Source organism: Morone saxatilis, unplaced genomic scaffold (genome assembly GCF_004916995.1).
Source record: "Morone saxatilis isolate NCDOM2014 unplaced genomic scaffold, NCSU_SB_2.0 Contig1, whole genome shotgun sequence".
In the NCBI taxonomy this organism is placed as follows: Eukaryota; Metazoa; Chordata; class Actinopteri; family Moronidae; genus Morone; species Morone saxatilis.
The window spans coordinates 7347967-7375091 of record NW_023339651.1 but is presented as its reverse complement, the minus strand read 5'-3'; the positions used below and the strand labels follow the sequence as shown (position 1 = coordinate 7375091).

The 27125-nt window shown below is 42.2% G+C and overlaps 2 protein-coding genes and 1 long non-coding RNA gene across 5 annotated transcripts in view; all 3 read right to left on the bottom strand.

Annotated features, from left to right (window-relative positions):
- LOC118326187 overlaps positions 1 to 2544 on the bottom strand; it is a 21246-nt gene extending 18702 nt beyond the window's left edge. Inside the window, exons 1-2 of the long non-coding RNA XR_004796624.1 lie at positions 2188 to 2544; positions 1955 to 2061 (exon numbers count right to left, since the gene is read on the bottom strand). This is a non-coding gene — a long non-coding RNA (uncharacterized LOC118326187). The remainder of the gene's footprint in view (positions 1 to 1954; positions 2062 to 2187) is intronic.
- A 2291-nt stretch (positions 2545 to 4835) lies between these two features.
- On the bottom strand, positions 4836 to 19899 carry fam53b (family with sequence similarity 53 member B). 3 transcript variants are annotated; one of them, XM_035663170.1, is made up of 5 exons: positions 19709 to 19899; positions 13300 to 13553; positions 12428 to 12482; positions 9771 to 10525; positions 4836 to 5987 (listed from the first exon to the last, which is right to left on the bottom strand). In XM_035663170.1, the coding sequence occupies exons 2-5, from the start codon at positions 13426 to 13428 to the stop codon at positions 5625 to 5627; spliced, it is 1302 nt and encodes a 433-aa protein (XP_035519063.1). In that variant the 5' UTR covers positions 13429 to 13553; positions 19709 to 19899; the 3' UTR covers positions 4836 to 5624. The 3 variants fall into 3 exon arrangements, with proteins under 3 accessions (XP_035519063.1, XP_035519053.1, XP_035519071.1); XM_035663160.1 differs by having other exon boundaries at positions 19702 to 19898; XM_035663178.1 differs by having other exon boundaries at positions 13323 to 13553; positions 19702 to 19897.
- Positions 19900 to 23308: 3409 nt separating this feature from the next.
- hpdl (4-hydroxyphenylpyruvate dioxygenase-like) lies at positions 23309 to 26528 on the bottom strand. The gene is made up of 5 exons (XM_035658512.1): positions 25810 to 26528; positions 25554 to 25720; positions 25305 to 25456; positions 24723 to 24850; positions 23309 to 23909 (listed from the first exon to the last, which is right to left on the bottom strand). Exons 1-5 carry the CDS (start codon positions 26493 to 26495, stop codon positions 23708 to 23710), a joined length of 1335 nt encoding a protein of 444 aa, XP_035514405.1. The 5' UTR covers positions 26496 to 26528; the 3' UTR covers positions 23309 to 23707.
- Between the last annotated feature and the right edge of the window lie 597 nt (positions 26529 to 27125).

Below are 27125 nucleotides of genomic sequence, written 5' to 3'. Positions count from 1 at the left end.
TGAGTGTTTTGTCCATTATGTTACTGCCTGCTGGCCTTGTATGGAGCTATTAAACATTGTATTTGACTACTCTCGAATGAATTCACTTGGCTTTAACTAGGTTATTTTTTTTTTCCAGTTCGTGGAAGTGAAGTAATTCTGAGGGATGTAGGCCACAGTTTTCAACAGCTCCCCTTGGCAGGTTCATCATCGCTAGGTGTTAGACACAAACACACACACATGCCTCAAAGCTTGCTGGTTGATGACCACACCTCTCAGGCTGGCCCGAGGTCATCCACCCATTTCACACAAGTTACAAATTAGCAGCAGTTTACCCCTGCAGGCGGCCTGATAGGTAAACAGTGATATTCTTGCTGGAGGGCAGCACATTGATTCCCACACTGTGACCACAGACTGTGAAGCAAGATTACCTTTCAAATAATAGAGATGACCTCATTTCAGGAGACATGTCTGGGCATGTATGACCTCATTGACACAGGACAGTAAGGACAGACTTAACATACTGTCAAATCCTTGACTGAAGCTGTTGTGATATACCAGCTGGAGGTTATTGGTACATCAGTTTGTCATCTTTGGACTTTTTTTTAACATCTGTATTGTGTTGTTTTCTCACTGTGTTACATGTTAATGCAGTTAACCTGTTGATATGCATTAAGTGTCGTCTCAAGTAAATGCGGTTAGGCCTAAAGCGATTAGGCGCTTATTCACAGGAAATGAAAGATCAATCAATCCGTCAGTCAACAGAACATTATTGTACTTATTATGTTAAATTATTTAAATTATTTATTAATTGTTGTAAGTAACTGATCAAGATATAAACTGTGGTAGTGGAAGCACAGGGGGCCACCACTTTGGTCCAGATTATTAATCCTTTAACTTTTCATTCAGGTAAAAAACTCTTGAGTTTGTCCAATACTTCAGTTTATGACCAAAAAGCTGCAAAACTGCTGTTTTGTACTAATTTGCAGATGTGGAACTAAGATGTGGACATGGTAAACATTGTATCTGCTAAGCATCAGGCTGTAAGCATTGTCATTGTAAGTATGTTGGCAGTGCTAACTACAGTGCCTAAGTACAGCCTTACAAAGCAGCTAGAAACTGCTTCTTAGACAAAATAAGCAACCCTGGGATTTAGGAACTTGAAACTGGCAGTCCTCTTTATTTTCATGACATGTTGAAGACTAAACAATTCATTATAGTTAACTAACCCAGAAAAGTACTCAGAATTTTCCAAATTTGGCATTCTTCTTGCAAATGTCACTCCCTTTAAGTCGACCTCATTTGCAACACACTAAATGCTCATCTTTACATATTGGCTTCTGCAGTCATATTACTATGCTATACTACAATATGATTATGACTGTCTCCAGGGTGTCTCCGCCCTTACCTCCTTCCTCTTCTTATACTTCAGGTTACCAAGCTAAGCTCATGATCTCATTTTCATCTTATGTTGACTGACACCTCAGGGACACAAAGCCCTGCAGAATGTGTCATGTGTGCGGAGACAGACACATTAGTGGAAGAATGTGACTCCTAATGTTAAACGTGTCCGTCCCAATCTCCTGCATCCAGTGATAACATTCTCCTGGGGTCCTCATTTGTGCAAGGTTTATGTTTGTAACCAAATCCAGTAAAGTTGTTATTTGTATTTTGTTTTTTTAAGTGTCATAGACAATATTAGTAACTTCAATTGACTAATTTTGTCTAAAATATGAAGACTATTCAGTTTTAATCCTATGTGTTGGAATAATTATGAAATTAAATCTAAAAAGAAGTCAGACATTTTTAGAAATGAGGCCCCCCGAGATCGTGCTACATCTTTGCAGAGCATACACACTGCTGCAGTGTGTCCCCGAGCTCACATTCATATACGTTTTTATGTCATCTGTTTGGGTTAGGCTCCTCTTACACGGCACACACACTGCTGCTCTGTAGCGCACCTGCATTTACCCACCTTAACAACTGCCAGCTGTGTGTTACCTTGAACTTTCATCTCTGCTCATTTTGCTCTTCCTGTTCGACAGGAAACGGCAGGTCAGCTGACCAGACAGTGTCGCACACCTGCAGCCCCAAATGCACCGTTATTCATGAAAACCTGTCCTTGTTTTGACAGCAGTCAAGTTATTTGTCCCCCTCCCTTCTGTGTGTGGAGCGCCGTCCATGTGGAGGCCTCTTGCTCGTACTCACCAAAGCCACATGGTTTCCCCACATTTCATCACTCTTCCCTTGTGGGCAGCAGTGCCAACAGTGCTCAGTGGCGTGGGAGGGCTGTGAAACTTCAGAAGTCATCGGGTTTGGAGCGGAGGCCTGAATTTCCTCCCTCTCCTGGTTACCCCCGACCCCACCCCTGTGAGTCTTTGCAGGCAATCTGAGAATTGTCTCACACAGAGCGGTCTGTACTCTGCTTACATGGTCACAGCGGTCATAGGCCCCCCTTCTAGGACGCAACCCCTTGCTCGACTGCCCGCTAAAGCCTCCGAGGCCTGGCTCCCCAGACACAAAGCATGACCCTGTGATGTCATACCCAAACTTGTGCGTATATATAATCCAGTCGAAGGGGTGGTCGTATGTCATTGTGCAGTGTAAACTAACTGTCCTGGTCTGCAAAAGGCTTACAGCTGACCTCAATTTTAAAAGCTGTCTCTGCTTTCCAGTGAGGGAGTCCAGTTACCTTTTGTAAAAGCCAAAGCTTTCAGTTTGAGTGCTCACACCTTGGGTCCTACAATCCTCTTGCTGACACCTCTTTCTTAAAACTCAACAACTATTTGACAAGAGAAGGCCTATGTGGGTGCAGACTATTGCTGCTCAGTCTCAACACTGGCTGAACATAAAACATTACTTGTACCTCACACAGTTTGCGGTTTGGTCCTGCATGAGCCAACAAAGAATGTGGGTGAGATTGAACATGACAGCTACCTCCAATAGAGTAACGATTCAGTGCGTATGTACACAAAAAAGGCTTTTTGTCATTTAGAGCTAAAGTCCTTTGTCCTGCTCGGTTTTTATTTGAAAAACTTCAGACGACACTTGCTCAACTGGAAATGTTTTGTGGCCGGGTGCTACTGCTAAATTGTTTTTCACCCCAACCACATTTGCGCTGCCAAGCGGGGGTAAGCACCAAGCCCAAGAACTAGTGCCAAGATTCAGTTTCATGCTTGAATTTGTTTATGCGAAAAGTTCCACTACTGAAATTGATTGATTTTCTTTTCTTTTTTTTTTTGTCAAATGGGAAATCTCTCACGTGTCTTTCAAAATAAAATGATGGTGGTTCAAATCATCACTAGAGCAAATAAGACTGTCCAAAACCTCCCAAAGGTTTAGGAGTGACCACCACCCTGTTGTGTCAGTGCTGGTGGGGGTTGTGGACAAGTATAGCTCAGGACATCGGCACGGCACACCCCTCCTGCTCCTATCTTCTGTCAGAACATAGCCTCCTTTCACTTCTGTCACTCCACTGATTAAAGGCCAGGGGCCCTCAGTATGTCAGTCTGCCACACAGCACGTTTACAAGGATTCTGTTTACCCACTTCCTTCTCGACTCATTACCCGAAAGGGGCTTAACTGGTTAAAAGCAGCGGGCTTGCATGTACCAGAAGTATGACCTCAGTATGCAAGCATAAAGATTCTCATGCTACAGCATAGTCATCAAGTCCATTACACAAGTATGCATTTGCCTTGTATGCAAATTTAATCCCACAGTTATGCTTTGTGTGGCATTTGAGCCTGGAGTATAGCATGTCAAGCAATCTTCAATTTACTCAGCAGGTCTTTAATGAGGTGACGGTCCCTCCCTCAGTGGCACCTTACGCTTTCAAAGATTTACAAGCATCGTTGCAAGCCTGACAAAACACGCAGACATCATACGCAGTCGTACTGAAGCAGCAATCAGAAAGTTAACGACAGTATAATTCTGGAGGTTTGCACAGGCACCGGGGGTTGGGGAGGGGAAGCAGACAAACGGAGCAGCGGCAGCAGCAGCTCTGACACATGGCCCACATTCACAGCCGCCTCCCACGTCACTGTGCTCCTCAGTGAAAAAGCCCCTTTTGTTTCCTAGCGCAGGGAGGGAGTGAGGTCTCTGGGGTGAACCGCCGCTCAGCTCCACCACTCCACCCGCCATCAAAAAAAGAAAAGAAACAGGGACCGGACTTCCCACCCCTGCCCGGCGTCATCCCTACTCACTCCCCGCTTCAGCACACAAACACAGGCTCATCAGTAGTACCACTACTAAGGTTGTGATTGTCTTTTCCTGCTACTTAATTGGGTCAGTCTGCATTGTTGCATTAAAGATGTCTCCAACAATGACCTTGCTGTTAATGCATGTGCTCTGCTAATGGCAGTGAAAGTAACCATTACACAGTTAAGTCCTGCAAGTTTTATCAGCAAGATGCACTTAAAAATATCAAAAGTAAGTGTATGTAAGCAGAATTACCCACGTCAGTGCTGTATATTATGCATTAGATGATCATTAGGTGTGTTACATTATTACAGGTGCATTAACATTCAAGCATGTATTTGGTAGTTTATTCTACTATAGTATTCAATGCATCGAGCTCATTATAGATTTTAGAGTAAAATAATATTTGCCACTGAGATGCATACAATGTTCTCAAGTAGAAATAAAAAGTACAATACTTGATTCATTACATTATATTCAACCACTAACTAATACAGGCATTTGCCAAAATCCAATCTGAGGAGGAGGATCTATTGGCAGAAATGGAATATGTTTTCATGAGTTCATAATTACCTGAAAATAAGAACCTTACAGTGAACCTTGAGAGCTGGCATCCCAAACTTTGTGAGTAAAGACGCTGAAATAATGTGATTACAAATGACACATTTAAAACTGTGTTTATTTGTATAGAAATATGCTCATGTTTTACATAACTTTGTAGTTACAAATCGTAAAAAGAAAGAATATTAATGCTATTAGCATCACAAGGTTTCTCTCAAAACAAACAGGAGCATACATCTCAGAGAGAAGCCTGATGTTACGGTGTGAAATGTTAAGCTCTTCAATATACTTTACAGGTTGTGTGTGCGTGCAGCTTGTTGCTCAGTAAGAGCGAAAGGGGCTTTACTAACAGTAGCTCTCGAAGTAGTCTCCATTTCTATCCATCATGTACCCATGTACGACTGAAAAAGGTCAGAGGAACAGACGCTTGTTCTAGTGCAGAGAATTTATACAAACCTGCTGTGCATTCTCTCCAAATGTAGTACAATGAAGGTAATCAGGGTTACAGAGAAATGTTAAAGACCCCAATCTCTGAGCCAACATTAATATATCATTTTTCTATTTATCAGTTTTATTATCTCCACCCAAATCTGTCCTCCCCGACTTCCTTGTTTCTCCTGAGACACAGTTGAGATACCGCACAGTGCAGAAGTAGCTTCTGACTACACAAAGTCCCCAAAAAATAGGCTTTGAGCCCACAATGCTCCTGCTCAATTTCTCCTTGAAAAAAAAAGAAAAAAACAAGTGCTGGAATACTCTTTTACTCTATTGCATTAGCTTTTCCACTTGCTTTGTCCTTAAGACTATCAGTACTGTTTACTGTACCAACTGGTGATCAACTTTCAGTCCCCTAAATTAGCTTCCCCCGAGAGGAAGACGGTCCAGCTCAGTTCCTCTCAATTTGCTCAATGTCGAGCTCGCCTCCAAGCTGATACGCATCCTTCCTCATGCTACACAGCCCCGCCCACAGAGGCTCATTGTCCTTCCCGTTGGTTGTCCCTGGTGTCACATCGCCGCAGTCTGTGGAGTTCCAGTCCACCTCCTCGATGGTGGGGTCTGAAGACACGTTCCTGGTGATCTCGCCATCTTTGGTCCGAGGTTGAACGTCCTCCGGGCTGTGTTCGTTTGCAGATGAGTCGTCTGTGTCGCACTGAGCGGTGCTCCTGAGAGTAAGGCGGGCCTGGCTTGACTCGCAGCCGTCTTCGCCTGGGATTCCGGGGCAGCTAAGGCTGTGGAAATTCCGAAGTTTCTGTGGAAGGACAGAAAGGCAATTTTAAGCTTAAGATTTATGTTTTCAAGGAAACAAGTACATCCAATCTTTGGTCTGGTAGGAGTCCATGGTCTCAATGGTCATGGCATATTTAGTAAGGAAATCAAAAACGTTTCCTTCATCTTGGACTTTGACCCATGTCCTAACTAGGGCACAAACAAAACTAAAAGCATACAGCCATCTTATGAAAACAATCTCTCTACTGTACTCATAAGAGTGTGTGGGTGAGTCTATGAGGTCAGAGCTGGACACTGGGCAACAACCACTATAATACAAAAAAGTAACAAGATTTGAAGGGTATAAATTTAGCCTGCATTACATACTGGAGCAACTGGTAGTTGGACGAGTGGGGCTATGTGATCTGAGGTCCAACGGAAACCCAGGCAGCAAGTGGCCAGATACCCAGAGGGCAGACATCACTCATGTCAGCCTTTTGACTCTGCTGGCCTTTCACTGGCACTGTACAATGGACACATACATCTGGGAAACCAAGAAACTTCCTTAGGCAAATCCACATGTGCCAACACTGCTGCAGGCAAGTTCTGTGACAGCTGTGCGCGCTGGAGCGGGAGGCTTTATGACAGAGGCTTATCCAATCTGTACAGCTAATGTGGAGAAGGCAGGACAGCTGCCTCATGCCTGACCACTACGGTGTTAGGCCAGTAGGACACAGGAGAATAGGCCCTCTGTGAAACCTCCCGTCAATTGTGTGCTTATGCAATACTTAACAAGCATGGGACTGTTGGGGCTGCATCTCACAGCCAAGTGTATGAACTACAGCTGCAACTAATCGATAGATTAAAAGATTAATCCATGCCTTTTACACGATTAAAGGTCCAACACGGCAAGGTAAGGCAAAGTGTCATCTTCTACCCGCTTATTTTGTCTAAACAAGAGTTAAAAAGCCCAAAGGGATTTAGTTTATGATATGAGATACAGAAAAAGGCTGCACATCCTCACATTATAGAAGCTGGAACTTATTTGGCATTTCTATTTGATAAATTACTAACTTAAATTAATAACTGCTCTTGACTAGTCACTTGACTAATCAAATGAAACCTGTGTTTACATTTTGAAAAAGTAAAAAAAAAAACTCCTAATAAAGCAGCAGGTTTCAAGTCTAGAGAGAGCTAGAACCTATAAATGTTTGTGACTTTGTTTGATAAATTACATAAAATGCTAAATTGATTATTTGTCGGTCACTGATCATGTCAGCTCTATTATGACTATAATGTCACATATTCAGGATTTATCACCCATCAGATCTGTGTTTACAGAGACCAAAGTGGTTAGAGCCGATGCATAAGGTAGAGAAGAAAGGGAGTCATGTAAAGCTATGATCCACCTCTTCGTCTGCAGTGAGAAACGTCTCTACACTGGGCAGCAGTAGATCAAACGGGGCCCCTTCTACTTTTCTTGGCTGGTCAAGCGGGTACATTCTTCAGCACCAGTTCAGTGTCACATTGCTGCCTTGTGCATTAGCACTTCAGTCTCCAACATCATGCTTCTGGCCCAGACCACACCAGCTGCTAAGGCTACGAGTAATTCTGGACTATAGCAAAATGGTGCCATTGACATTAAGTCCAGAGGTGTTCTGCAGAGGAAGTTTCAGGCAGAGAAAACCCTCTTCCACAGAATGTCCTCACACAACTTACTGCACCACATAACAATGAGGGTCATGAATAAGTGCTGCCGGTGTCCGTGTTTGTCTGCTACTGTCGTCCCCACCTCTCTGAATGAAATGGAGAAGAGTGCAGAAAGTCTCCTCATCCATACTGACCTTGACTCTCCTTCAATAAAAGCTGATCAATAGCTCATGAGGCCCGGTTGTGGCAGCGATCCACCCACTGAGCTGAATTTACAGAAATCAATATCTCTTTACCCAACACGCATCTCCCCAGTGCAACGATCCATAACCTCTGCCACAGCTGCTCTACTTCCTGACATTCATGGAGCCGCAGTGAGCCACGCAGAGGGTAGCAGTTTCTCCCTGGGTAAACTACACCGCTGTGGCGTGTGGATGAGAGGACACTTTAGAGACACACTCAGCACTGTGACCCATCTGTGAATAGTAAGGTGACTTTGAATACTGATAGGGTGACGCACGATAAAGCCCCCCCCCCCCCCCCCCGCCGCCGAGTTGAGTGCCAAGCAAGTTTACTCATCACAAGTGAACATCTTTTCCACTGTGAGTTCCTGAATCTTTCACAGCTACACACTTCAAAACAAAAAAAGGAAATTTCGCAACATTTAGCCCATAAACTGTCAGAAAATAGTGAGAATTGCCCATCAGAAGGGGATCAAACTGTTTGTTTTATCCAATCAACAGTGCAACACCAAAGGACATTACATTTAAAATCATATAAAACAAAGAAAATCATGCTGGTAGTGGAACTGGCAAATGTTTGCCATTATTGCTTGATAAATTACTAAAACGATTAAGTTATTATACAGTTAGTACATAGTGAAAACTGTTGTCAGTTTATTTTTGTGTCAACTATTGCAACTAAACCCAGAGGTAGTGCTGATGACAGGGCCAAAAAGTCTGGAAGTCATTTTCTGGAGGCCTGGTTTCTAAACCAGAGTCACTTGAGAGAAATTTAAAAAGACCTTTCAAATAACAATAAATAAAACATTTTAGTGGTTTCAAAGGCTTTGTTCCTTCCACCTGAGCTACAAACCAATGTCACAGCAGTCCCTTTTAATAGAGGAGAACAGAGAACACAATGCACAAACAGCAGGACAGATCCAATGCTAACAATCTCAGCACCCTGACGTTCCTCTGTGAAAATATTGTTGGTTGCCTCGCCTAAGGCTTTTTTTTCTCCACTCTGACCTCGTCCCTGTTTGGAGCGTGTGTGGCGTCTGCTTGTCGTGTCACAGCAGCGCTGTTGTTAAGACACTGCTGAACTCTGGGTGACTTTCTCAGAGGGGCCAAGTCCAGCTCTGTTTATGATCCAGTCGGTGTACGTGTGAAATTTTACTACATGTGTCTGTGTGCTTGTGGGGCAAAGAGACAAATGCCTGCCGGGATGTGCAGGCGAACAGGCTGATGGTCTGCCGAAACTTGCTCGGCTTCATGCTCCACTTCATGCTCCACTTCAGAGGATAACCTCAAGCCGGTGATTTCATAAGATCATTTCTGACTGACTTCTTAATTCCTGCTTTGATTCAACCACCTTTTTTCCCCTAGAAGCACATTAAAAAGGGCACACACCCACACAATGGAATGTGACCCAGAATAAGCCTGCATGAATGAACGATGGCCTTCATTTAACAGCAATGCCTGCAGAAACACTTTGAGGTGTGCTGAGGGAGAACGGACACAATGGTGTGATCTTAGTTGGAAGTGTTTGTTTATCCAACATGGAGGGAGCAAATTGCCACAACAGTGGAGTATAAATAGCTAATGTTAGTGAGACTGATGGACCTAGCAGAGCTCCCAGCTGGCATGACTATTTCCTGTCCTGTCTCATGCTCTGGACAGTGATCTTTTGGAGCACGCAAGAGGGCTGTGGCGAGTTCAACCAATAAATGACTGCCACACAAAATGTCACTGGAAATTGCTTCTAACGTGACATGCTCAGGTCCCATTATTATTATTAGTTAAGATTACTTTGCTGTTCATTAGGCGTATGTTAGACATCAAATAGCATACGATCAAATACTGCCAGTTTGTTTTCAAATTGTCCTGATTATATATGATACAAAGCAGTTTCTTTCTGTGTGATGTGTTTTACAAAGTACCACTTAAATACCAACCTGGGTCATCTTGGCCAGGTCCAAAGAAGGCCTCTGTGTGTCAGCTGGTCTTCTGCGCTTCACACCGATCTTCTTGTCGTTGAGGACACATGGTTGTGAACGACTACGGGCGAGACCCCCTTGTCCACCACGGCGCTCCAGCTCGGGAGTGGAGTCAGGGGAGCTGGGTGGCGAGGGTCCACGAGGCTCAGGGAGGCAGATCTGTTCATGAGAGAGGTAGAGGGGCTGCGCCGAGGGCTCGGACAGGGGCATTGAGGAAGAGGGCGTCAGGCTGGTGAAGGCAGAGGGGCAGGGGAGACGTTGGGTGAAGCAGGGCAGCTCCAGGGTGTTAGAGCGGGCAGGCAGGCTGAAGCTTGAGCTGCGCTGCATGGCTGGGAAGCCGAGCTGCGTGCTCCCAACACCGCCGCGCTGGACGCTGCCTCCACTGTGGCACCTCCGCTTCTCCACCGTTGTCCACACGCGAGAGCCCTGAGGGCGCCAGGTAGAGCGGCAACCGCCGAGCTCGTCTGAGCAAGACAGGGACCGGCACTGCCGCTTGCTGGGCGGTGCAGTGGAGTGCGAGGACGCAGCCTCAGTCAGGCTGAGGTCTTGCAACAAGCTGGTGATTGTGCTCGAAGTGGAGCCAACATCCCAATCCCAGTGGGCTGAACTTTTATGCACCTCAGGCAGGACGTCCCACAGGCTCTCCAGGCTGGTCCCAACTGGCCTTTGCTGTATGGCACAGCTGTGACCCACCTCATGCCACCGGCTTGTCTCTGCAACAACACACCAGATTCATTATTATTATGCTTACCTATTAACATTTTTTTGCATATGACAAAAGGTTCAAATAAGGTGAATGCTATTTATGAAACAAACACAGGAACTTTTTTTGTGTGATGTTTTTTTTTGTGTGTGTTGTTTTCCTTTTGTCTATCATACTGCTCCTGTTCAGGATCAACTTGATCATACTTTTCTCTTTTTCTTTTTGTGCTTCCAGCTATTTTATGAAATGTATCAAACTTGGCTCCTGCCATGAGACAGCAGGTCTTGAAATAACTCTCCAACTCTGGTATTAGCTTGTAAAATCTCCCTGCCATTCACACTTTATTTTTCATTAGGAGTGACATCATCATCACCACTGCTTGAGGGCTGCTTTTTATTCCATAGTATCGAATAGAATTTTAAAAAAGCGATCTGTTTTGTGGAGGACAAATAAAAACACGTGTAGAAATGCAGACCTGGTGTGCAAACACCTTTAGAAGAAGAAAACACTATATAATCACTCTAGGCACAAACCTCTGAAAAAACAACATGTTTTTTAGTGCTAAGGTTCTACGATCGTGAGAGGGTTAAGTTTGGCAACTTCAACATGGACAACATCCATGACACTGCTCCAGTCTGGGTCAGCGACTCAGCGCATTGGTCCCAGCATGTGTACTTTGTATTGACACTACTCGCTGCTTTGTCTAAAAATAAATCCTGTCCTCCAGGCACTGCTTTAGTGTCATAGCCTGTAAGCACAGCTAATTGGGAAAGGGAACAGAGCTTAATGTCTAACTGACTCAATATCAAACCTCGTATCTGCTGGAGTGAGGCTTGATAAAATGTCAATAACCCATCATAAACATTCTGACTAAAGCTTGTAGTCTTTTGTTGAGATCTACAAGAGTTCTGTATCAGATCAGCTCTCTATCTGCTATTGTTGAATAACAGCCCCAGCACCATAGCTACCAACCCAGGAAAGCACCTGTTATTGCCACAACAGAAACACTCTTGAATCGTTGAATGGGTCAGCGAACTGAACTGGTCAGTCAACTCTGAGTCAGACACTCAACGTCAAAGCCACTGCCCACTCCTGGTATGCAAAAGGTCTATTCTTCTCCACTGGATATAAAATCCCCAAAATGTCATCTACAGTACACAGGCAGGATGAAGAACAAAGGGCAGTGTTAACAACACCTACTGCTGTGTTCTCTGCCAGGACTTTGACAGTCTTACATACTTGATGCCAAATTACTGCAGGGAGAGAATGCCATTTTATCTTAGAATACAAAGACTGTAAAGACTGTTATTGATACAGCAGGGTAAACTAAGGATATGCACCTTTGTAGTCATAACCAAATTTTTTAACTTGGGGACAACATGACCTCAGCTTTGAAGCATGCAGCAGTGCCATGAGATCCCTGCTAATGATAAGCCGATCACACATAGTTATTAGTACACATTTTAACTTGGCAGAAACACTTGTCAGACATGTTTGACATAATGGCGTGTAACTATCGACCAGATGCAGCCGAGGCTGGCTTGTTGCCCGTACTTTCTGTGAAATGTTACAATACGACAATCCCCTCCCAACCACTGCCGCCACTGAACGCCTTACGTTTTCCGGCCTCTACCTGGTGTGGAAGAAGTCATATCTAGTTTGTGATGGAAAGTAGGCCGCATTGACTGACAACAGTAGCCCCAAAAAGAAGAAATATGGTGTTAGAATATTTTCAGCCCTCAGAGATGTTGCTATGCTGTTTAATTTATACCGAAGCAGCAATTCCGTTCCTAAAACAGATACTCCCCTGTTTTATTTAAGGTTTCTCAACTAAATTACTACTTATTTATTTACTACTGAATGGATGTGACCATTACAGGTCAGAATGTGTGAGCAAGATGGCAGACCTTACCCATGAGTCCACAAGAGAAAAGTGCAGTCCCCTGGCTCATGGTCTGTGCCTGAAACTGCAGAAATACAAGAGATTCACTGTCAGCTTGGCAGAAACCAGAACGTCATGTAAATAAGTTTGCATAAAAATAGGAGGTTCTTGCAATAAAAAGTCAAATAAATCAACAAATTACAGCACAAAGTACTGGAGAGTCAAAATGTCTGTATGTATATTTGGCCTCGAAAGTGTATGTTGACTAAGTGCGACCCATCAACAGAGAGAGTTCCACCATAAATGCCTCTGATTGACGCTCAGCCACAGAGAAGTGACTTCATTTCACGTGGCTGAGAGGGCAAACTCAGTCCACATTGGTGGGGGAATTTTCTCACTCTGTGCTGACAGAGAGAAGGGTTCTACTGCATGGATGCCGATTAGAAAATGAGTCAGTGGCTCAGCCTATTGGAACTAAAATACTCCTTTGTCATTTTGAGTGAAGTCAATGGAACACATAGGATTCAACACCAGATGACAAACTCCCTGCTGATAACAGTTAGCAGCTATTATGATGCAATTATCAGTAATTGGAATATAAACATCTAAATAATTCTTTTGACATCACCTCCTGACATTCAGTAAGGAAACACTTATGAGTTTTCCAACAAATTTCACTCAGGGGAAGCTAAAAGTCAAATTTAAGCTCTGATTCAAGTTGACAAAATAGGAAAATATAATGTAGAGCCATAAAACTGCTAAGTGATGAGTGGCCGGCAACAATTTCCTGATTTAGAGCAGCACCATGTCATCTTCCCCCTTGACAGGTGAAGGTGACGCCTGTTGGCGGGGCGACATATAAACATAAAATGACACATTTCACACAGAAAGAAAATGCTTACACAAGTAGAAAATAACCTCTCACCGGGCCCAAATCTGTACTTTTGGATGTTACATCGTCGGCACCCTTCTTTTCCAGTGTTTTCTTGTATATGATCACCATGGCAACACACATCCTTGTCCCAAGGCATTCCAGTGAGGGCAAGAAATGCTGGCGGCCATCTTGGCGGGCATGGTGCGAGCGAGCTGATTTCTCATAAGCTTAAGACAGCAGCCCTCAACTCTTTCAGGAATGTGTTTCACTCCTTGGCCAATCCTGAGCGGACACACAAAGATGAGCACAGGATTAGAATTCAGTACATTTCTGACATTCTGTCGACCATATAAGCAGAGAACAATCCGGGCTGGATTTGGGAGGACAGATCCCTTGGGTGAAGGTGCTGAAACATACGCTGTCAATGGAGAGCAAACCCAATGCTCTCTCCACTGAAAATTTATCTTTTGAGTATCAGCTTCCTTGTTCGTGGAGGACATCAGCTGGATTCACAGCAGTAAACAATGGATTCCAGACGTCAAAGCACTAATAACTTTTCCACTTCCTCTTCCGCAACATTTCTCTGCCTTTGATCTGTATGTTTCAAACAATTGTTGCTTTGCTAAATGCACTAATTCTGACAAGAGTTTTGGAGCTATGAGGAGGCTATAGCGCTACCACGTATATGGAAGCAGTGTCTTTAGCTATGTTGTGGCTGAAACTGTAAAAGAGTGGATTGTGCTGCAAGAGAGGTATGAAACATGTCAATGCCAGTGCAGTTGCTATGACCATCCTCCATTAAGGAGTGAGTTACAAACTTTTCAGAGCTACCTTTCAAGCCTTCATGCACTTGACATATTGATAGTCAAAAAGAGAAAAAAAAAAATCTTTGGTGAGTATTCATTGACCCTCGAGCTAATCTCACACCACAAAAACAGAGGGCATGAACTGTTTGGAATCTGAAGTTACTTTGTCTTCCTCGTCACTCCTGCAAATCTGTTCAACATATACACTATAGTGAATGGTTGGAAAGGGAAATTCAAGAGAGGTTGGTGGTTGACAAGCTCATTTAACTCTCAAGTGAGGCAAGCAAACATTACCGAAGCAAGCACTCGCTTTGATTTGCAAGGCATTGCCTATGTCGCCATATTGTAATGTCTGTAGGCTGAAACTGCATTTTCACTTCCCCCGTCGGTCTCTCCGCCGTGTACCAAAAAATTTGGACCTATAATAACATTGTTTTGTTCTTGCCTGTCTATGTGGAGGATTATCAGTCATCTGAGAGAGCGAGTTTCCTCAAGTGTTCCACACTGGAGCACACAGAGAGGAATAGAGCAAAGTCAAAGTTGTGTAATTGAATACTCAGGGCTGGCTGGGAAATAGCTGACCTTGCGGTTATCAAAACAACCCCTCGCCATTAGTGCTGCACCACGGGTTACAGTAAAACAGGCTGATTAAGCCACAGAGTACATCTAATATAAATCATCGAGAGGACTTTTACTTACCACCAGATCAGTTCCACTTGGGGCTACGTCAGTGTATGGGATTTAACAAAGTGCAGTGGACACAAGGAGGTTATTGGATGCCTGCAAAGGTCAGAGTGTGTAAATGGACAACAACTGCAGCAAAATAATGGGGGGGGGGGGGACAGAAAGACGGTGTACGTGAAACAAAAGAGTTCTTCTGTGTGGAAGATGGAGGGACAGCCGTGGGAAACAAAAGAGGCGACATCAGAGGTGTGGGTGATGGGTGTGGAGTGTGTGTGTGCGGGGGGGGGTGCACAGCATCACAAGACCCTGAGGGCTGAGGGAGCTGACATACTGGAGGTGGTGTTTACATTCAGCATATGATTTCCATTACTGACACTTATCACGTCAGGAAGACAACGTAAGGCTGTCTTTAGCAGAGTTCTACAAGGAGATCAACGCGGTTCAGGGACGCCTGGCAGCTTTGACTTGCCCTCTGTGAACAGAAAAGAAGTGATCAAAGCTTGGAGCTGGACTAGGTCAGGCCAGCTTATACTGTACTTGGCCATTAACCACACAGATCTGCGTTTCACAGCAGAGATAACTAGGATGTGCTGTCGAGGGGAAACTGTTGTTTATATATTACCCTTAATGGCTCGGTGATGGATGCAGCTGGCATTGACACAAAGAAAAAAACCTCGCCCAAAGAAATTAAATTGGCAAAGTCAAGAAAAGCTCTGTAACATGATGTTTACCCAAACAAGAAGGACACTAAAGGAAAATATCCTTCCCTAGAAAAATGGAAAAAAGTCTAACTGTAGCTCCCCACTCTACTTACAGCGAATCGCAACAGTTCATCATCCTTCTCATGCTCAGGCATTACGTTTTTATCCCATAAATCTGAGCCGAGTGCTTTAAATGGGCGAGGTTTATAACATAATTATAAACATTCCTCAGCTCCATGACATAAGTTGAACACACAATTATAAAATTCTCCCGTAGCCCCACGGCCTTTGAGAAGCATTCAAACTTGTGACACGAGTGAATAGAAAAAATGCTGAGAAGTGCTGGCAAAGAACAACGTATAGACAAAGCTGTAAAGCAAATGTAAGAGCCATACCATGTCCATGGCTTGACTTCCAATGCTTAATGGATACACCCAATGCACTCATCTCATACTGAATGCACTGCTGTGTTCAAAGATGCAGATGAAGCTATAATCTGTTAATGAGGTATCTAGAATTTCTGCCCAAGTAGTGCCTCTCCCCTTCTGATGTCAAAGCCCGAGTCACCTCCAAAACCATGCTGCATTTATCTGGAATCAGTGGGAACCTCTATGCTTCTGCAGCTCGATAGCTCTTTATCTGCTTTGGGGCAGGAACCACCGTGACAACTGAGAAGTCTAATCTCTGAGAAGAGGAAGAATGTTGCAGGACGTGTCCCCTAGTCGTGGCTTTCCATCGCATGCAAACATTCTGCAGTAACAATGTCTGCAGTGACAGTGGGCTTCCTAAAAGACAACAATACGCAGCCTTGGACAAGCTGATGAGACTCCACGTTTCCTTTGTGGTCGTCACCAAAAGCTTCTCAACCATCGCTACTTTTGGTGTCAGCAATAGTGAGCTATTGCTAGGCCTTAAAACAGCGCTAGATAGCACACGAGAGGAAACCACAGAGTCGAATCGGTCAACTATATCGCGGATGCTTGCTTTAGAGTCAACTTCCAAAAGCCTGAACAGACCTCCGCTCTATTTTCTAGATGAGATGTACTAAATTACAATCCAGGTTTCACAAATTGCAGTCAGGTCCAGAAAGACAACAGACTGTCAGCTTATAATAGACATCAAAACTGTGGTCACCCATGAAAGCTCTGTTTCCCAATTAGAGCAGCTTTTCCATACATTGCTGTAATCCCACCGGTTAGGCCAACATTACATAAGGATTTGGCAGCTTTGTGTCTGACTGACAATTAGAGCTAATACTAATCCATTTTATAGCACTTGGACAGCTGGTGGGAAACAACACTGTTTGATATTGTTGCACCTTGTACAGGCCACTGTGCAACAAGTGTGAGCTACTTAGAAGACTCTTTTGTATATATTTTTTCTTTTGTATCTATTTATCGCCCATGTTTAAATGTTTTTGTCAAAGCTTTCATCTGTGAAGTGATGAAAAGCTTAAACGTTAAGTCGAATTTTCAGACATCCTCCATTGACATTCCTGCATGCATGGCAGTCAGATATCTGTCCTGCTCTCAACAATCCCAGGATTGTGGCCATGTCAGTAATCCGAGCATCTGCCGAGCACCTGAGACAGCCCGACTTGAAACCTAACTGAGGGATTTGTGCTGCTCTTCATCACCACACCACTTGTTAAAGGAATGCTGGTTAAAGTTTGAGCTTTCCCCTCCCATAGAGAGATTCTCTGGGAGAAAATATGCATGCTCCTAAGCTCGTTTCCCCCCAAGCTATTAGCTCTAGTGTCGTTTTTACATGATCCGTATTTGGACTCAACTTCTCACGTCATAATGGTGGCTGTGTTGACAGAGCATGTCATAAAAAGGCAGACAGACATGCACGGCTCATGAACACTAGATAACTGAGTGACAAATTGGCAAACTAGTTCTTATTCTTTTTGCACTGTGCATCATTTTTGAAGTTTTTGAAACCCCAAACTGTCTTTGTCGGTGTCGTCATTAATTATCATTGTCATTAATAACAAAGGGCAGGTGCCACCAAGTTTTGCCACGGCTGACTGAGTGAAAAGAAATGTATGAAACGCATTGTAGGGGTGCAGGCCAGCCCACAGCTGTCCGCATGTTCACAGAAATTAGGCTATGTCAAACAGGAGGCACACTCTACATTTAAAGCAGTGAGTGAATAGTCAGAAATGAGGCATGGCTGAGAGGCCTCAATAGTAGTTATCAGGCTCAGTTGAAGGCCTGGGGTACAGCCAAGGTCTCACAGGCATGCAGCTGCCCACTTACCATAAACACAAAGGCTCAGCATGGCTATGCATGGCAGCCGAGGAGGCCTACGTTTTAAAGCAGGCCTGCTGTTTAATTATCTCATACATAATCACTTGCACTGTATACATTTGTCCTGAACAAGTGCTTTGTTGAGCTCTGTAATCGAGGCTTTCAACACACCTGTCCAAGTTGGAGAGAAATGTTGTCCACTTGAATGCAAAGTCTAACAAAGTCTCTTAATTACAAAAGGTTGGAGACACAACATCCATCTACTTCTCCAGCAGAATAACATTGCATGTTAATAGAGCCAAATGAGAATAAGTCACATCCAGTGGACACAGCCCTATTAACTTTCAATCAAAATGAAGAGTGGAGGGGAAAGAGTTTTACATGCAGGAATTGATCAATCCCCCAGACGCACACACACACACTTCCACTTCCACTGACCATATATACATGATGCAACACGGGAAAGTCAGGGAATGACATTTTTCCGGATGAGTGTTTGAACAATGTCATAACAGTGCCATTATGATACACAGGATCTTAGAGCCTTACAATTTTGTATAAATATTTTCCGTGATATGGATGTGGAAAGAGGAATCATCTGCAAGCTCTGATAGGCATCCTCCTTTGTACTAAAACTGTTCAACAGTTTTTCAGATGAGCTTGCCAGCCCTCCAGGTGGATGCCTCTCGGTTTCAGAGGAAAAGGCCCTGAAAAGTGAGCTTGTCCAAGTAACCAGCACAAACAGTCCCTTAAACCCCTTTTCCAAAATCCCTCATGAAAGGGAAATTAGTTTGGCAAAGAAACTGGTGTGACGGGAGCTCACAGAATGTTACACGCAGGCTACAGAGCAAACAGGATTTGGAACTCAACAGAAAGGCCACAAGCAACTGATGATAAAATATGAAATGCTCCAAAAAATAAAACCATACATATACTTTAAACAGCAATTCTCCTATGTTCTCTTTTTAACTTTTAAATGTATGAATGTTTAAGCCACTTATGAACTTTGGCAGTCACAACCATGGCCATGGGACACTGAGGAGTTTAGGTTTAACAAGCTCTAACCCCAGAATCTGGATTGTATGTCAGCCAGCCCTGTCTTCATACCTGAGGGAAAGGTTGGCTAGATAAAGATAAGACAGCATTCCACTGCAATGGCACAAACTGTAACATACAAGAAGGGTCTGAGAAAAACTGAAATGACACGGATGCCAAATAATGTGGCGTCAGGTATGAAAGCATGCACCCAGAGGATGTTAAAAAACAAAGTATTAACATGGTCTTTAATGAGTGACACCAAACAACACTGGCCATATGTGCCATGCATGAGTGAAAACCTAGTCTGAGATCACAGTGTTTGCACTTCAAAGCTAGCCAAATTACATAAAATGCTTTTGATCCAAGGAATTTAAACTTTGTGGAAAACTTGGTCACTTTGTCGTCTAATCTGACTGGGTTTACACTTACTGTCAGATGTCAAACAAGCCAAACATACTTTCTGGGCTTACGTGGAGAAGATGGATGAATTGATACTGACATGAAAACTAGTAGTTACCAGGGATTATTTGAAGACTCTGCATATGTATGAACATGTTTTAACATAAACTTACTTCCTCTAACATTTCATCACATTGTCTCTTTATTAATCTATTTTATACAGCAATGTATGTCAGCAATGCAGACATACTAAAAAAAAAAAGACAGTCAGTTCGCAGCTGCATTTCTGTAAGTAATACCACAGACAGCACAGCAAAGGCAGTACACATGAGAAAAAAGTTGCTAAGCTAAATAATTGAAGCTATGTTGAGTTTCCACAAAGAGGACTACTGTGTTACTCTTCACTTCTAATTTAACTTGTCAGCATAAGAAAATCACCATTCATGCGAAATACAAAGGAGCATCACACTTCATGAACTAGCTTGAGTCCCTAAATTAGCTAGCAGAGAAAGTTAATAATTTGAGCGAAAAACAAAATAAACTCACTTACCACTCACAAGCATCACGGTGAGAGCCTCTCCGAATAAAACACCGGGTAGCTGCTTAGTTTCGCTGGACCATGTTGAGTTTTGTTTTAGAAGAAAGGCAGAACAAGGAAGCAAAGCGAGCAGGTCACCTCACGTCCTGTTCCAGGCAGGCTCCTGCAAACTACAACATCACCCAGCGCACTACTGTCCAAGCCTGCACGCTAATGAGCCTGTATGACAACATACACGAGCTGTACCACTTCTGACAGGGGAGAGGGGTGGCCCACTCACTTATTTGTACCACTAAAACTTTCGCTTTGGCGTTAATTATTTGGCTTATTTGCGTTACATGCAGCTCGTGTCAAATTCAGCTGAATCGTGTGATGGTAGGAAGTGAAATATCAATCTCTGTAAGAGTTTTTGTAAGACTTCAACCCCCGTCCGTGCAACCAGTGGTCTGATCTGCCCTGCAGTAATGAAAAGTAATCACAGTTTTGAGCTGAGCATATAGACAAGGCACTTTCACAATATACATTGGGGAACATGATAAGTTGCCAACTGTGTGTGACTTAAAGAACAATATTGAGATATAAAGAGAGGTGTGTGTGTGTGTGTTACAGAGAGAAATGTATAAATATAGTATATAGTTTCCACTCAAAGTGCTAAGGTCCAGTATAATCAGGGTTAGTCCTACATAAATACATTTATTACAAACAGATGTTCACCTTCCAGGAAGTTAATTCTGGCTTCATGACGATGTCCATCAGCATTCAATATTCTATTATTTAACCATCTGAGTTAAGTTGTCCAGATATACAAACATATTGTGCAATGTGTGCATATGGTCACCTGCACATTGATATCACTAAGACTAGTGGTTTTCCCCCTTCTTATCACTTAAAATTAATCCACCAAATAGAGATGTGTCCTTGTTATCTTTTGAATACTTTGAACAGGCTGGAAGAAGTAAAACCACTATTTCACAAGAAAAAAAAAACAAACATTAGCAACAGGTTTCTGTCTTATTTTCTATCCTGTTAAGCTCTTGCAACCCCTTTACTTTGTAAAGTTAAGAACCACCTCCAGTACAGCTTGTCCACATATGATAACTGTGTGTTTATTTACCTTTCTACATGTTTAGAGACTGTGCATACATTATGAGCCACAGACAGCCATAGTCAAATCCTTAAACATCAGAAAATTGATGAATGACTAATTATGATCATGACAAATACTGTACTAAGGTAAATCAACTGGATATTATTGTAACGCTACCAAAAAAGTGCATCAGCAAAAAGACCAGCACATTCTTTAGTCCCTCCTATCCTATCACATCATATGCAGTAAGATCATTTATTTTGTGGGGTTGAAGTTAACAAACTGGGCCCCAGAAGGGTGGGGAGCTGAAGCTCACCCCTGGCAGACACTATTGTTAATCAAGGAGTAACATCTGTTGTGTGCCACTAATCTCCCCCAGACTGTGAGACTGTCCTCCTCGGTTTTAGACTGTCTGCCTTTTGTGTTAAAGGGCACAGAGGATTTGCCTCCTCCACTATGTAAGCTACAGTGTGGGGGTGACAAGTTGTTTTTTTACACCTCCAGCAGTCTGGAGAGTGAGCGATTTAGCAACTAAATTCAGAATATATGACATACTAAACTTTGCATTCTGTGTTTTGTAGTCCGAAAGGCACAGATGACTTTTATGGAAACAGATGATCAAAACAGCTAATAGTGCAGAAGCAGGAGTTTTGCAGTTCAACAAGTTTGGCAGTGTGTGTTGTGACTGTCAAAACCACAGAGGGCAGTATCCACCAATCAGCGAGACTGAACTGAAGCATAGCGTGTATGTGTTTAAGATATATAATAATCTTTGATTTGGGTGTTTTTAGTCATTTCTCTTTGACTTTGTTCATGTAACTGTAACTAGCATATGGTTAGCAGTAAATAGGAAGTGAGCTTCCAACTCCCAGTACAGAGACCCCATGCAGAATGCTGTATGCCATCTGTGGTTCACACTGGCTGCAGACAGATGGCTAAAGGACTCCTGTTACAGGAGCCATGTCTTATCAACTTTAATGAACAGTTAATCTTCATCATCCCTAACAGAATTCCCCATTTTATGATTTAAGATGTATTAGTTTTCATTCACAATTTTAAATCCAGTTTAAACATGTAGCTCTGTACCACAAATTAGTTTCAAAGCTGAAGCAGGAGTAAACCTATTCTAAATGCAGCATTTAAGTTTGTTTGTCATTCCTAGAATTCATTAGTTTTCTCTCAGTGATCGTAAATCCCAATAACATAGTTGACTCTTTAAAGTTTTGTTTGGCCAAGAGTGTGTCACTTGAGTAAAAGAAAAACACTGACACCATTTGTCAAAATGAAGAAGTACATGCATTTACAAATTGACTTTTTGCAGCCTGTTGTTGAAATTATTCTCTGAAGTTATTCAGTGTGGGTACTGTAACTACAGTCGGAACACAAAAAGAACATATGGCTTTCATGGAACTCCATCTTAATTTCACTGCTTCTCATCTATCCCACTAATCCATGCCTATAATGTTTATGGCCAAGTTAATTGAATTGGCACATCTCTGTGGGTTTGGAGATCCCTTCTAAGAGGCTCTAAAGCGATGTTTTTGCCAAAGCATGCACATTGCTAAAACCTCTTCAGCATCTGAAAGAGGTGCAGCTGTTCTTCCAGTAACGGTTCATGAGTGACTGCATGAGTAAGGTATTCACAAAAAGGCCAGTTGAGCTCAGAACAGTTTTATTATGTTTATATGATAAAGTAAATAACGAATACTCCTATTTTAGTCTCCCCTTTTAGAAAATGGATACTGTGGGGCTAAAAATACAGAATTTTAAATATAGGATATGACCTTTATTCTAGGCCTGAGTTAATAATAAAGTGTTCAGTATTTCTTCTTTTTGTATGAACACTGAAGAACTTTAAATCAAATTGTACATCCAGTAAGTACAGTATTATCAGCAAAATGCACTTAAACATACAGTACAGGCAGCCTTTTAATATTATAGCAGGTACAGATGGAAGAAATGTTACCTACTTGTTCAATAGTTCAATCTATATAGGGTAAATGTAGCAATAAAACAATGTAAAAATATTCCAATAGTAAAATTTCTGCTTTCATAATCTTACTGATTTAACTATTGACATTATTATAAGTAAATATAAATAATGTAAGTAAAAGTACTCATTGTGCAGAGAAATGACCCCTGTGAGTGGTATATTTATGAATTATTATTACAAATACATTGTGTAAATAGTGTTTAATTGTAGTACTTTATTTACTGTTGAATCTATAACACATTATATTTCATAACTTGATTACATGTTTTGTATTTAGAAATGTTATCAGCTCAATAAGACAAAACTGAAGCTGTGACAAATGTAGAGGAGTAAAAAAAATGTTTTAGTATACAAATGTTTGAGTGTAAAGTAGCATAAAATTGACATCAAGTAAAGAACCAGCACTTGTTTTTATTAAACGTACTTACTTTGCATCTCTGGTCACTGGTGATGTTTACCCAAGATGACCCAAGAAAATGTGGCCCACCCGCGTGAGCACATTATTTTGAGGACAGTAATTGTTCTTCACGGTCGTCTGTGAGTAATAGATTTATTAAGGAACAGTTGCTCTGGAGTCAGTCAGATGCTTTGCTGTGACACAGTGAAAAGACATTCTTTTACAGCAAGTGTATGTGTTGCAGTAACATTTCAAGTGTTGTATGTACCATCTGTTTTTTTAACCACTCTGTTCACAGTCTATTATCTGTTCAGTCACGTTGGGAATTAGATATTAATACAATATATAATCTGTACTTTGTTAGCAGTGCAATATGTAACTCGACTGAAATAGAGGGCACCTATGAAAAACTCTTCCATAAATACATTTTAAATTACATTTTTTTTTTACATTTTACACCTTTTCCCCCTAATAAGTTCATTTGCATTGGTAAATGAAACACATAAAATAAAATAACCTCAGCTAAAAATGTTTGGAGTGACTAATACTGTGCAGTTTGTACAGTTTTTCGGGATCCCTCTCCTCGAGAATACCCCCTCTCGTTCTCCATGTGCGCCTGCACCGACCTCCACAGTGCCCGGATGTTCCCCTCTCCAAATCCCGTCGCCCCCCTTCGCTCTATCAGCTCGAGGAAGAAGGTGTCCTCTGTAAAGATGGGCTTGGTGAATACCTGGAGTAGGTATCTGCAAACAGACAAAAACAAGATAAGGACACTTTTGTTGGTCTTACGTGACCTTGAGAACCATGTTGACTTGATACCTACACTACACAGGAGATATGTTATGGAAGCGAATCCTGGCCCAGTATGGAAGTCATATAAGTGTGTGAAGCCACCAGTGCACATACACTGAGAATGGATGTTACAGTAAAGTAGGGGACATCTTGTGTCCAGCAGAAAAACTTTAGAAATGAACAAAATGTACATATTCATATATTAATATAGATAAATAAGAATGGCTCATTCTAAGGTAACAAAAACACAACGATTCTTATTTCCAGGTGATTATACACTAATGAAAGCATACCTGTGAATATTATATTCCATTTCTGCCAATTGAGTCTCCTAAATGTTACACATTGGACCTTTACTTTATGTCTTGGGGGGGATTTTTAAGCTAAAACATTGGTTTTATGTACATATTATCATATAAGTTAAATGGGTCCTCCTGTACTGGACAGTAAACCTTTAACATCATTTAACATCATTTAAACTTAAATAAAAGACAGATTGTTTTGCTATCTCAACAACTAGAGCTCCCATGAGGCTTTGACAGTGATTCTACAGCTCACCAACACTCACTGAATAAGTTAATATAAGAAAGAAATATTGTTTGATGCTTAAAAAAAAAAAAAAATACGATCCAGAACAGCAGAAGATGGACAGAAGACCCAATGAGACAGCCGTATCTTTTTAGAAAGACTGACAAAAGACTCAGTGTCTGGAACAGAGGCTATTCTAAAAAGGTGTGTGAGATTACAGCTTGATTGCCTCTCACCGTCTGTTTTCTCTGGATGCTGTCTGTGATGAGGGATCCTGGTGCAGGTCTGTGTCCAGGAGAATGCCATGCTGCGCCAGCATCTGGGGGTTGTGTCCCGCCTCCTCTATCTCCTGCCGTTTTCCCACCTGTCATAGCACATAGAATAGGTAAGACAGTTGATAATCATGGTAGAAAAGGACACATTTGCAATAATCTGACCACTATGTGCTATATACTGTTTAATGTCATAATCAGCCAAAGAAACCGCTTTGTTAAAAGGACATTTTGCCAAGTGAAATGACAAAGAAAGCCTTTATTTTCTATTATACAAAGTAAGTGAAGCTGAGCTGTTAAGGACTAACAAATCCACAAACCCAGAATCTTTGGATCTCTTTTATGGACTGGTCTTTGGTGCCTAGTGATTCACTATAAATTGGTTGTCTGTGTGTACATTTTACATGGTGTAGCTGCAAATTCACAAGCCAGAGCAGCTCTGCTATTTCTCTATTTAAAAACAGACATTTCTAGCATTTTTCAAGGCAGTATTTGTTTATTTCTGATGGAAAATAAGTTGTGCAGTTTTGTGGGAGTCAGTCAAACCTCAGTGTAGTAGGCAAGAGGAGGGGAGAAAAACTGGACACCAGCTTCAGCCATCGTATGTGCAGTAGACACTATGTTTTTTGTGTACAGCCCAATGTGCTGGATCCCAGGGCCCCTGTGCTTCTCCAAGAACGTGTCAACCTGATTCCTGCCTGAAATAGGGGAAGCACACAGCGATGCAGGAGTCATGATATAACCCAAAATGGAGGACACGAAATACCTTGAATGATGGGAAGTGGCTGCTGTTACCTTGTTCAGGCAGTGATTCTGCAATGACAAACTTGCAGTCAGGCTCTTTTTTGTCCACAAAGGGGAGAGCGATGCCCGCTTCGCTGCATTTCCAGTACTCCATGGCGGTAAGACGTAGACCAATGCCCCCCTGGTTTATGACAAAACCTTCGTCCACGTCTTCATTACTGCTCAGAAGAACAGTCATCTTTAATACTGAGATCAAGTGGAACAAAACAGAGAATACAACAATGCATGTCTCGAAATAGCTTCTCACCTATCAATGAAAAACCTCTGAAAACCAAAGAGCATCTCATACCACCTCATGACCTGGTGGGTGCTTTTCCTGGGACAGGCGTAAGTTATGTGATCAAAATGAGTGATTGGACAAGAAATATTGTCTTCTTCCAAGCTGAAGTCCTTTTCAATGACATCAAACCCGGGCAAGAAGCTCCCCTCGTATTTTGTCCTGTCAATCAGCGTGTGGCACACATTCCCCACAATAGATTTAACCACAGAGTAAGTGACAACACCCCTCTCGTCCTCAACTGTAGTGGGAGGCACCAGGAAATTGCATCCCAGATGGCGAAGATCCCTGAATGACCTTTCCACATCCTCCACCTCGAAACACACGTTGCTTACAGTATCCAAAGAGTAATGCGGGCTGACATCGTACAGACATTTTGCAGGATGATCCTGGCTGTATTTCCCCACGTTGACCCGGTGCAGATCACCGGTATACGCGCCTGTACCGCCCACTGGTTGTTCATTCAATCTCTGGTTTGGTCGCTCGTTCACCACAAAAACCGCCGCTCCTTTTTTGAGAGCCAGCTGCCTGGAGCTGCGGGTTAGTCGGGTCGCGAACACATTGAACTTGAATTTAGAAACGAGGTCGTTTGCAGCTTTCTCCGCGTTGGAAACGTGGAGTGAAATGTGGTGTAACCGACTCAAGTAAGCTGCCATGTTTGGATGTGACGTTTTGACAGGAGGCGTGTCCAAAACCTCTAGTGACCCCTGAACCTTTAAAAAATATCACTGTGATAGCTGTGTGATATTCATTTATAATGTGTGTATATATTTGAGTGCGCATTAGAATATGAAATAGCCTGTATATACTGCTCCAACATTTTAAAATAAAAAGTGATGTAACTTAGAGGTCAATAAAAGGTCAACTATTTATATATTTAGTAATGTAAACAACGTGTATTTGTATTTTTGTACACGTTTCTTCTTTTTTCTTTCTACTTCCGTGTATAATTTCAATCAATTCTGTGTGTGCGAAACACTCTATGGTAGGAAATACATTTATAACAAGGGTTCACGGAATCATGTCAGACTTTGTGCAAATAAAATTGTGCATAAAACTAGTTTAGATTGTTCTGTTGTCTGCAACATCGTTTTATTTATAAAAACTAAACGACAGAATTTCATTACAACAACACAACAGCGAAGCTTTTAGTGTTTCTAATCAACTCGGATATTTCAAATGTTTTTTTTTTAAATGATATAATATAAAATGTTGTGCTTAAGAATTACAGCTTTAACATGATTGGCAAAAAAAAGCTCAACAATAAGAGAAAATATGTCTGCAAT

What these genes read in the sequence shown, in the direction of transcription:
- fam53b (XM_035663170.1), bottom strand. Translation starts at nt 13,428, where the DNA reads ATGCCTTGGGACAAGGATGTGTGTTGCCATGGTGATCATATACAAGAA. An exon ending in TTTCTCTTGTGGACTCATGG is followed by an intron (nt 10,526 to 12,427) that starts GTAAGGTCTGCC and finishes GTGTTGTTGCAG; the next exon opens with AGACAAGCCGGTGGCATGAG. An exon ending in ACCTGGCCAAGATGACCCAG is followed by an intron (nt 5,988 to 9,770) that starts GTTGGTATTTAA and finishes GTCCTTCCACAG; the next exon opens with AAACTTCGGAATTTCCACAG.
- hpdl (XM_035658512.1), bottom strand. Translation starts at nt 26,495, where the DNA reads ATGGCAGCTTACTTGAGTCGGTTACACCACATTTCACTCCACGTTTCC. An exon ending in CTCTTGCCTACTACACTGAG is followed by an intron (nt 24,851 to 25,304) that starts GTTTGACTGACT and finishes GTGCTATGACAG; the next exon opens with GTGGGAAAACGGCAGGAGAT. An exon ending in GCATCCAGAGAAAACAGACG is followed by an intron (nt 23,910 to 24,722) that starts GTGAGAGGCAAT and finishes GTCTGTTTGCAG; the next exon opens with ATACCTACTCCAGGTATTCA.